Genomic DNA, 11,481 nt, shown 5'->3' with positions numbered 1-11,481 from the left:
TACCCCAAGAAAGTTACCTAATATAGCAACATTTCTGTGAACTTGCTCCTACTATATCCATCAGAAATTAACAGACCATAGTCATTCCTGGGCATCCCCAGAACGTTAAATAGCTTATCTGTTCTTCTTGAATTATTGTTCCCCCTTCCTTAATTGCTCTCTATTGCTAGTTCCCCTACATTCTACATTATAAACCATTTGTTTTACATTTTTCAAAGTTCACATTACTGGTAGCATATAATATTTCTCTTTTTGTGCCTGGCTTATTTCGCTCAGCATTATGTCTTCAAGGTTCATCCATGTTGTCATATGTTTCACGAAGTCGTTCCTTCTTACTGCCGCGTAGTATTCCATCGTGTGTATATACCACATTTTATTTATCCACTCATCTGTTGAAGGACATTTGGGTTGTTTCCATCTCTTGGCAATTGTGAATAATGCTGCTATGAACATTGGCGTGCAGATATCTGTTCGTGTCACTGCTTTCCGATCTTCTGGGTATATACCGAGAAGTGCAATCGCTGGATCGAATGGTAGCTCTATATCTAGTTTTCTAAGGAACTGCCAGACTGACTTCCAGAGTGGCTGAACCATTATACAGTCCCACCAACAATGAATAAGAGTTCCAATTTCTCCACATCCCCTCCAGCATTTGTAGTTTCCTGTTTGTTTAATGGCAGCCATTCTAACCAGTGTTAGATGGTATCTCATTGTGGTCTTAATTTGCATCTCTCTAATAGCTAGTGAAACTGAACATTTTTTCATGTGTTTCTTGGCCATTTGTATTTCCTCTTCAGAGAACTGTCTTTTCATATCTTTTGCCCATTTTATAATTGGGCCAACTGTACTATTGTCATTGAGTTGTAGGATTTCTTTATATATGCAAGATATCAGTCTTTTGTCAGATACATGGTATCCAAAAATTGTTTCCCATTGAGTTGGCTGCCTCTTTACCTTTTTGAGAAATTCCTTTGAGGTGCAGAAACTTCTAAGCTTGAGGAGTTCCCATTTATCTATTTTCTCTTTTGTTGCTTGTGCTTTGGGTGTAAAGTCTAGGAAGTGGCCACCTAATACAAGGTCTTGAAGATGTTTTCCTACATTATCTTCTAGGAGTTTTATGGTACTTTCTTTTATATTGAGATCTTTGGTCCATTTTGAGTTAATTTTTATGTAGGGGGTGAGGTAGGGGTCCTCTTTCATTCTTTTGGATATGGATATCCAACTCTCCCAGCCCCATTTGTTGAAAAGACCATTATGACTCAGTTCAGTGACTTTGGGGGCCTTATCAAAGATCAGTCGGCCATAGATCTGAGGGTCTATCTCCGAATTCTCAATTCGATTCCATTGATCTATATGTCTATCTTTGTGCCAGTACCATGCTGTTTTGGCAACTGTGGCTTTATAATAAGCTTCAAAGTCAGGGAGTGTAAGTCCTCCCACTTCGTTTTTCTTTTTTAGAGTGTCTTTAGCAATTTGAGGCATCTTCCCTTTCCAAATAAATTTGATAACTAGCTTTTCCAAGTCTGCAAAGTAGGTTGTTGGAATTTTGATTGGGATTGCATTGAATCTGTAGATGAGTTTGGGTAGAATTGACATCTTAATGACATTTAGTCTTCCTACCCATGAACATGGAATATTTTTCCATCTTTTAAGGTCCCCTTCTATTTCTTTTAGTAGAGTTATGTAGTTTTCTTTATATAGGTCTTTTACATCTTTGGTTAAGTTTATTCCTAGGTACTTGATTTTTTTAGTTGCTATTGAAAATGGTATCTTTTTCTTGAGTGTCTCTTCAGTTTGTTCATTTCTAGCATATAGAAACTTTACTGACTTATGTGCATTAACCTTGTATCCTGCTACTTTGCTAAATTTGTTTATTAGCTCTAGTAGCTGTATCGTCGATTTCTCAGGGTTTTCTAGATATAAGATCACATCATCTGCAAACAATGACAGTTTTACTTCTTCTTTTCCAATTTGGATGCCTTTTATTTCTTTGTCTTGCCGGATTGCCCTGGCTAGCACTTCCAGTACAATGTTGAATAACAGTGGTGACAGCGGGCATCCTTGTCTTGTTCCTGATCTTAGAGGGAAGGCTTTCAGTCTCTCACCATTGAGTACTATGCTGGCTGTGGGTTTTTCATATATGCTCTTTATCATGTTGAGGAAGTTTCCTTCAATTCCTACCTTTTGAAGTGTTTTTATCAAAAACGGATGTTGGATTTTGTCAAATGCTTTTTCAGCATCTATTGAGATGATCAATTGATTTTTCCCTTTTGACTTGTTAATGTGTTGTAATACATTGATTGATTTTCTTATGTTGAACCATCCTTGCATGCCTGGAATAAACCCCACTTGGTCATGGTGTATGATTTTTTTAATGTGTCTTTGGATTCGATTTGCAAGTATTTTGTTGAGGATTTTTGCATCTATATTCATTAGGGAGATTGGCCGGTAGTTTTCCCTTTTTGTAGCATCTTTGTCTGGTTTTGGTATTAGATTGATGTTAGCTTCATAGAATGAGTTAGGTAGTGTTCCATTTTCTTCAATGTTTTGAAAGAGTTTGAGTAAGATTGGTGTCAGTTCTTTCTGGAAAGTTTGGTAGAATTCCCCTGTGAAGCCATCTGGCCCTGGGCATGTATTTGTGGGAAGATTTTTGATGACTGATTGGATCTCTTTGCTTGTGATGGGTTGGTTGAGGTCTTCTGTTTCTTCTCTGGTCAGTCTAGGTTGTTCATATGTTTCCAGGAAATTGTCCATTTCCTCTGCATTATCCAGTTTGTTGCCATACACTTGTTCATAGTATCCTCTTATAATTTTTTTAATTTCTTCAGGATCTGCAGTTATGTCACCTTTTTCATTCATTATTTTGTTTATATGGGTCTTCTCTCTTTTTGATTTTGTCAGTCTAGCTAGGGGCTTGTCAATCTTGTTGATCTTCTCAAAGAACCAACTTTTGGTGATATTTATCCTCTCTATTGTTTTTTTGTTCTCTATGTCATTTATTTCTGCTTTAATCCTTGTTATTTCTTTTCTTCTACTTGGTTTAGGATTGGTTTGCTGTTCATTTTCTAGCTTCTTCAGTTGATCCATTAGTTCTTTGATTTTGGCTCTTTCTTCCTTTTTAATATATGCGTTTAGTGCTATAAATTTCCCCTTAGCACTGCTTTTGCTGCATCCCATAGGTTTTGGTATGTTGTGTTCTCATTTTCATTCATCTCTATATATTTAGCAATTTCTCTTGCTATTTCTTCTTTAACCCACTGATTGTTTAGGAGTGTGCTGTTTAACCTCCAGGTATTTGTGAATTTTCTAAGTCTCTGATGGTTATTGACTTCTAATTGTATTCCATTGTGGTCAGAGAATATGCTTTGAATAATTTCAATCTTTTTAAATTTATTGAGGCTTGTTTTATGTCCCAGCATATGATCTATTCTGGAGAAAGTTCCGTGAGCACTAGAAAAGTATGTGTATCCTGGTGATTTGTGATGTAATGTCCTGTATATGTCTGTTAAATCTAATTCATTTATCAGATTGTTTAGGTTTTCAATTTCCTTATTGGTCTTCTGTCTGGTTGATCTATCTATAGGAGAGAGTGATGTGTTGAAGTCTCCCACAATTATTGTGGAAACATCAATTGCTTCCCTTAGTTTTGCCAGTGTTTCTCTCATGTATTTTGTGGCACCTTGATTGGGTGCATAGACATTTACGATTGTTATTTCTTCTTGCTGAATTGCCCCTTTTATTAGTATGTAGTGGCCTTCTTTGTCTCTCAAAACATCCCTGTATTTGAAGTCTATTTTATCTGAGATTAATATTGCTACACCTGCTTTCTTTTGGCTGTAGCTTGCATGAAATATTTTTTTCCATCATTTCACTTTCAGTTTCTTTGTGTCCCTGTGTCTAAGATGAGTCTCTTGTATGCAACATATTGATGGTTCATTTTTTTTGATCCATTCTGCGAATCTATATCTTTTAATTGGGGAGTTTAATCCATTTACATTCAACGTTATAACTGTGAAGGCATTTCTTGAATCAGCCATCTTATCCTTTGGTTTATGTTTGTCATATTTTTCCCCTCTGTCTATTAATATCCTTTATTGTACCCATACCGAATCTCTTTAGTACTGAACCTTTCTCCAAGTCTTTCTGTCCTTTCTTTGATTCTCTGTCTGCAGGGCTCCCTTTAGTATCTCCAGTAGGGCAGGTCTCTTGTTAGCATATTCTCTCAGCATTTGTTTGTCTGTGAAAAATTTAAGCTCTCCCTCAAATTTGAAGGAGAGCTTTGCTGGATAAAGTATTCTTGGCTGGAAATTTTTCCCACTCAGAATTTTAAATTTACTGTGCCACTGCCTTCTCACCTCCATGGTGGCTGCTGAGTAGTCACTACTTAGTCTTATGCTGTTTCCTTTGTATGTGGTGAATTGCTTTTCTCTTGCTGCTTTCAGAACTTGCTCCTTCTCTTCTGTGTTTGACAGTGTGATCAGTATATGTCTCGGAGTGGGTTTATTTGGATTTATTCTATTTGGGGTTCGCTGAGCATTTATGATTTGTGTATTTATGTTGTTTAGAAGATTTGGGAAGTTTTCCCCAACAATTTCTTTGAATACTCTTCCTAGACCTTTACCCTTTTCTTCCCCTTCTGGGACACCAATGAGTCTTATATTTGGACGTTTCATATTATCTATCATATCCTTAAGGTCCATTTCGATTTTTTCAATTTTTTTCACCATTCTTTCTTTTATGCTTTCATTTTCCATTCTGTCATCTTCGAGGTCACTGATTCGTTATTCAACTTCTTCTAGTCTTGTACTATGAGCGTCCAGAATCTTTTTAATTTGGTCAACAGTTTCTTTAATTTCCATAAGATCATCCATTTTTTTATTTAGTCTTGCAATGTCTTCTTTATGCTCCTCTAGGGTCTTCTTGATTTCCTTTGTCTCCCGTACTATGGTCTCATTGTTCCTCTTTAGTTCTTTGAGTAGCTGCTCTAGGTGCTGTGTCTCTTCTGGTCTTTTGATTTGGGTGCTTGGGCTTGGGTTATCCATATCATCTGGTTTTTTCATATGCTTTATAATTTTCTGTTGTTTTTGGCCTCTTGGCATTTGCTGAACTTGATATGGTTCTTTTAGGATTTGTAGACCAATTGAAGTCCTTATCTCTAATTTATCAGATCTACAGCTTCGTGGAGTACACTTTCTCTAACTAACCAGCAGGTGGCGTCCACGAGCCACCTGTTCTCCACAAGCCAGTTCTCCCCTGCTTAGCCTTTTTGGTGAGTGGGGGAGTGAGTCTTGTGGGGTCCAATTGGTGTACCAAGCTTGCGTGTGTAGTTGGTGTTGCCTGCCCTGTATATGGGGCGTGTTTCTGGGCAGTCAGGGAGTGGGGGATGGCTCTAACAATCAAATCTCCCTGGTGATCCTAGAGTTTTAAGGCTGCTGCAATAGTCTAATCCTTCAGTTCAGTCCTGCCACAGTTTGTCTCTGCCACTGACCCACAAGTCCTTGGTATTGGCGTATGGCTCCTGAGACTTGCAAGTGGGCCCCTCTTCCAGGCCGTGCACCCCCTGGTCCTCTGTTGAGGGATGACTGTGCTATGTCACAGGTGAGTGCCGTCCCCCCAGGGCAGTTCTGGGCTGCTGGGTTGTGTAGGGAGGCACCCAGTCTGCTGAAATGATGGCTGAATGGGGCTTTGTTAATTCACACTGCTCTACCTTCCCAACTCTGGGACAATCAGCTGAGGTTGCAGGGAAGGCTAATGTCCACACCCAGTTTTGTGGTGTGTGCCTGTTATTTGAAGCACTTCCGTCACACTGGGTTGTCTGGGGCAATTCTGGGCTATGGGGCTGGCGATGGGCAGGAGTGTTTCCTGTCCACCAGGATGATGGCTGTGAGCAGACACCTCCCTTTTCTTGGGAAGTTGTGGTGTTTAGTGAATTTTCTCAGCCACTGAATTATTGCATTTTGTCTCAGAGCTCTCCTAGTTCTGCTCTTGACTTGACCTGCCCAAATTGCAGGTCTTTGAAGCTTTCTGTATTGGGCTTCTTAGAGTAATTGTTTTAGAAAAAGAAAAAAGGATTAAAAAAAAAAAAAGGGCCCTCCTCAGAGATCTAATGGGTTATTGAAATGCTAAGAGACAAAGCAACCAGGGCCATTAAGGAAAGGTCCACAGGGCAGAGAGATCAGCTTTTCTTCGGGATTTGCATATGCACCTCAGGGCCTGAGCTCGGGCCTGGGCTCTGCCCTTCCCCCTTCTATGTTCACCAGAACTCCAAAAATCCTCCGCTTTTATTTTGGAGTTTTTCGTGTTGTTTTTTTTTTCTATGCCTGTCTCCTCTCTGCTGGGCTGGCTGCTCTCAGATTCTCTGGTGTCTGGTCTCCGTCTATCTATGGTTGGAGTTTGGATCAGCAGAATGAGTTTCCGATAAGGGCTGCCACTGCAGTTCTCCCTTCTCCTTCCCGGAGCTGACAGCCCCTCCTCCCACGGGATTGAGCCTGGCAGGGAGGGGCACGGGTCCCCTGGCCACAAAAACTTACAGATTTCGCTGATCTCAGCAGTTCCATGTTTTCATGAGTGTTGTATGAAGTATGCCCAAAGTCAGATTGCTCTGTGGTGTCCAGTCCACGCAGTTCCTAGCTTTCTACTTCCTTTCCTGGAGGAGTAACTAAAACATACAGCTCACCAGTCCGCCATCTTGCCCCGCCTCTAGTATTCTTCAAGATTGCTTATTTAATTTGGATTCAGTTCCATTATTTTGTATATTTCTACGATCTTTTTCTATTTCATCTAATATTCCTAATTTTATATTCTATTAATTTATATTTAATTTTATATTCTATTATTCAAAGTGTTCTTTGTAAACATAGTTTTTGCTGCAATGTTTGTAGGATTATCCACCCCTTAATTAGTCATTCTAATAATTCTGATAATTCTGTTATTTCAAATCTATATTTGAACATGTCTAGTTATTTATTTTGATGTCATTATTAGACATTTCACTTCCAGAATTTTCATTTGGTTCTCCTAAAAATATTTATTTCTTTATGGATACTAATGATTGGTACAATGTTTTCATTGTGTCTTCCTTTAATACTTTAATCAAGCATTCCTTTAGATTTGTGGAAATATTTATAATGGTTGGTTTGTAATTTTCCTTTGTTAAAAATGACAATTGGCCATTCCCACAGGCAGTTTCTGTTGCAGATGTAGCTCATAAGTTTTCATTGGAACCTACACAGTCTGGATAATCTATTGTAGCAACTTCTGATTTTGCCAGTTGGCCCAATATTGAATGTATTTGCCTGTTTATTTGTTAGGTATTGGCTGAAATAATTCAGTAAAGCATTTCTATACCACTCTGGTATTTCTATACCTCTCTGATATTTCTCCTTGTGGAGGTCCAGATTTGGTTATTCTCTGGAAAGGCAGTTGTACTGGTCATCCTCTGCCAACATTTTCCCTGGTCACAGCACTGTTAACCATAGACAACTATTCGTCAATTGCTCCACTTGTTACAACTAAACCCTGAGGCTTAAATTCACCTGCAATCTAATCATATCAATCTTTGTCTACTTCTGAGGATTGCTTTTCAGTTCAGTGTTTGGTGTTTTGTCCTAATTCAAGAAGTCTCCTTCCCCAGTTCTCACATGTTAATGATTTGGTTTTCACTGTACATTTGTTTTCATTAAATCCAGTACCTTTTACCAATTTTCTTTGCCAAAATTTGCACTCTGTGTGAGAGATTTCTTAGGTTTAATCTGCTACCAACTCTGTTCAAATGAAGTCAGATATTTTGGAGGAAAGATTATGAGTTTCTATTTTAAGACTTATTGCTCCATTCACCAGCCAAAGTCTCATTCAGAACAGTGTAGCTTGGGATGTGAATTCACAAGCTCACTCTGAGACACACCCCCAGCCCAGGAATTGAATATTTGGGGTAGAAGTGGAACAGATTGAAATCCTCTTGGCTTGGCACTCTTGGCTTAGACTATGATTTCCTGAGCCAAGAAGGAATATTCTAATGCAGCCACAACCAAGACTGAGACTCAATTACATGACTGAGGTTTGAGTGAATAATGGAAACAGTATTTTTGATCTAATGTCCTGATCTTCCTGGAAGAAAATCCTCCAGTTGGGAACTCTGGCTGGGAGATGGAGTCATGTGATTTTGGTGGCAAATGTCAGGGAGGAATCATTTCTTCAAGACCTGGTTTGTTAGAGGCAGAAAGGTGTGCTTTTAATTCAAATAGCACGGACTCAACATTCTTACAAAATTTTCACAGATGACCGATCATTTTGTTATTTGCCCATAGAACTATTTCCACATTCTATAAGTAGTTGTATTTCCTTTAGTTCTGTGAGCATATAAAGCAGAGATTCTCAAGAAGTCATGCTAGTAGGCAATCTCTAGTAGGAAATTTTCCCTTACCTTCTTTATGTTACTTAAGATAGTTTTCATCTTCTAGAATTTGTATAAATGTAATCATACTTTATGTACTTTTGTTTAGCTTCTTTCAATCAGCATTGTTATTGTAATTATCCTTAGATTATTTGTTCTCAAGCATTCACTGATTTGCAAAAATATTATTTCAATATTTCCAAATGCCTATATTTGTATAGTTCTTAAACAGTTGATTGGTATTTGTGTTGCTAAGAGTTGATCAGTAGTACAAAGTTTCTACTCAGAATGAGTATCTAGATAGGTAAGAATAACCTGTCTGTTACTCCTATAACAAATAGAAAAACAAGAGCTCTATAAAAACAGCAAATTCCCAAAATTATTCAAAACACCAGAGAATTGATGAAACCAATTAACAAAAACCCAGAAATCTAGAGAGAGATGTCAACAAAGAGAAATAGGACCCAAAATTCACCTTGTTGGGCAGGTACCACCAGATAAAATATAAATTAGTAAGAAGATTGTTAAAAAAGCAAACTGAATTCTGAGAGAGAAAAAATTGCTAGTGTGAATCTCCTAGGGGCCAGAGCCCTTATGCCCTGTAGGCTTTGCCTCCAGAATTGGGGAGAATCCACCAAAAAAAACCGTAACTAAAAAGAAAAATAAAAACACAAAAGCACCCCAGCAGTGCGTGGGGAGAAGGACAGCAACCATTGTCCAAATGCAGCCACAATGACTTCCTCAGTCCCACCTCAGAATAAAAGAATAAACCTGCATGAGAATAGCACAGAAACAGTATCCAATGGAAGCTGGATGGTTCCAATCGAAGGTGGGGAGAGAAAACTTACATAATGGAAAATACGCCCAGAACCACCACTTCTTTTTCACTGAGGAATAGAAGCCTAAACCAGCAGAAGAAATATCTGAAATAGGCAGTTGATTACTGTGGTGAAAATCAATACAACATGGGAGGAAACATCTGTGTAAAAAAGTCACTCTACCCAGTGGATGGTAAAGAAATATATGATAGAGCAAGCATTTCCTCACAAGGAGGGGAGGACACTTGGACGATGCTTCCACCCCTGTCCTTCCTGCTCGTATGTCAGCCTCTTCCCTGGACTCGTGCACTTGAGAGAACAGAGAAGGGTCCAGGGAAGCCTCAGGTGTCCGTTGTCTTCTGGAAAGGTGTCCCTGTTTCTGGCCTGGAATGTAAAGGTGTGATTTGGCCAGGACAACCAGGAGCAGGAACTCTTATTCCTTAAACAGGAAGCTCATAAATAAGAAATGTGTTTCCCGGAAGGAAATGCAGAGCAGAGTAGATGCAGAGGGAGGCATGTCTGGCTGTCATGTCCAAGCACACATCTTAGTAGTTCTGGTCTTTCTGTGAGGATCATCAGGTGAACTTGCCTGAAAAAGCCTGTGGCTGTGTGGGGATGATTAGGAGTGTGGCAAGTTCTCTCTGGTGACTTTAACTGTGTCACAGAAAACTATAACAAGGAGTTTGATCAAATTTTAGATAAAAATAATTTATAATTTTTGGGAGAAAGAATAGGTGAATAATGATTGGTACATTCTTGACACATTAAAGAAATACACTAATTAAATATAAAATTCAGGAAGAATGTTGTTTGGATAAGAAGAAAATGACACATCATGAGCTCGGTATTATATCTTACTATATTGAAAACTTATGTGTGACAAAATGATGGCATTTTGTGTAATAGAATCATACATTATAAAGGCATTTATATAAATGTATGGACCTGGTCTTTGATGCCACTTGAGATGGAGGGAACAAAGTGAGGCAATTGGACGCTGCTCCTAGGGAGGGTCAGGCTTTCCCACTTCCTCCCTCTTCCCCTGAGGACATGGGCACTAAGTGATGACAATTGGGGGATTATTTGCTTGAACACTAGCAGAAATGAGTTAAAAGAAACAACTTCACAGACATGTTAAATGCGAACTTTGTTCACATTTTCAGGCATATTTAGAAGATGTGACAAATTCTCAATTTTTCATACAATTTTATATCATATATATGCATGTAGGTATTTAAGCATATACTTAACAAAAAACATGTACTGAGTTGCAATCTTAGATATATGATAGCACTGCTTACATGTTATGTGGTTACATGCTGTGGAGCAAGAAGAAGGAACCCCAGGCAAGGCCAGAATTCTCACAGCTCTCTCTGCACCTGCCCATGGGTATGGTCCCTGCGTTCCCCCTGTTGTTCTGAGTGCCCCCTGCAGCCCAGCCCCTCCTGTGCCCTGCAAGGGAGGTTTGTGTCTGGGCTCACCCAGACTTCCTCTCACTGTGTCTCTCACGCAGTAATACATGGCCATGTCCTCTACTTTCAGGTTTGTCATTTTCAGTGAGACTGTGCTTGTAGGGTTGTCCCTGGAGATGGTGAATCTCCCTTTAACTGATGGAGAGTACCACTGCTCTTTTCCTGTGGGTTTACTCACTCTTGCCACCCACTCCAGTCCCTGTCCTGGAGCCTGGCGGACCCAGTTCATTGCATAATCAGTGAAGGTGAATCCAGAGGCTTTGCAGGAAAGGCTCAGAGAACCCCCGGGCTGTCTCACATCTCCCCCTGACTCCACCAGCTGAACATCACACAGGACACCTGCAAACACAGAGGAAACAAAGTGAAAACAGTCCCATGTAGGGTCACCACAGCTAAGCCTGATGCAGGAGGGACTTCACCTTTGACAAGGAGCAGAAGGGAAGCCCAGATCAGTGCAGCCCCCATGGTGGTGGAATCTGAGGAAGAACAGCTCTGGTGGCTCCTCCTCAGCAGCTGCAGGGACAGGAGCTGAGCTGATTTCCATGAGCAGGGGAGGGGCCACATTTGCATGCCTTTCTCCTTTAATACTAATATGAGCTGCCCAGAAGGGCTGTTCCCTCCCCTGCATCTGGATCCCAGGGAGGGCAGGTAGGAAAGGATTCCTGGGAACTGAGGAACAGGGCTGCTCTATTTGTCAAACATCCCTTTTCTAATAGTGGATAATGTACGTTTACCTTTATGTTGTGGACTCATTGCCAATTTAAACCACTAAGGACCTGAAAATGATATGTGAACAGAG

The 11,481-nt window shown here is 39.7% G+C and overlaps 1 protein-coding gene across 1 annotated transcript; it reads right to left on the bottom strand.

Moving 5' to 3' along the window:
* Positions 1 to 8,714: 8,714 nt before the first annotated feature.
* LOC119515963 lies at positions 8,715 to 11,177 on the bottom strand. Its single transcript, XM_037812197.1, has 4 exons — positions 11,102 to 11,177; positions 10,512 to 11,021; positions 9,440 to 9,594; positions 8,715 to 8,720 (listed from the first exon to the last, which is right to left on the bottom strand). Exons 1-4 carry the CDS (start codon positions 11,145 to 11,147, stop codon positions 8,715 to 8,717), a joined length of 717 nt encoding a protein of 238 aa, XP_037668125.1. The 5' UTR covers positions 11,148 to 11,177.
* Between the last annotated feature and the right edge of the window lie 304 nt (positions 11,178 to 11,481).

This window comes from Choloepus didactylus, chromosome 19 (assembly GCF_015220235.1).
Source record: "Choloepus didactylus isolate mChoDid1 chromosome 19, mChoDid1.pri, whole genome shotgun sequence".
Classification (NCBI taxonomy): domain Eukaryota; kingdom Metazoa; phylum Chordata; class Mammalia; order Pilosa; family Megalonychidae; genus Choloepus; species Choloepus didactylus.
This window is presented reverse-complemented; position numbering and strand designations above follow the sequence as displayed.

What these genes read in the sequence shown, in the direction of transcription:
- LOC119515963 (XM_037812197.1), bottom strand. Translation starts at nt 11,147, where the DNA reads ATGGGGGCTGCACTGATCTGGGCTTCCCTTCTGCTCCTTGTCAAAG. An exon ending in CCTTCTGCTCCTTGTCAAAG is followed by an intron (nt 11,022 to 11,101) that starts GTGAAGTCCCTC and finishes CTGTGTTTGCAG; the next exon opens with GTGTCCTGTGTGATGTTCAG. An exon ending in AGCATGTAACCACATAACAT is followed by an intron (nt 9,595 to 10,511) that starts GTAAGCAGTGCT and finishes TTTACATTCCAG; the next exon opens with GCCAGAAACAGGGACACCTT.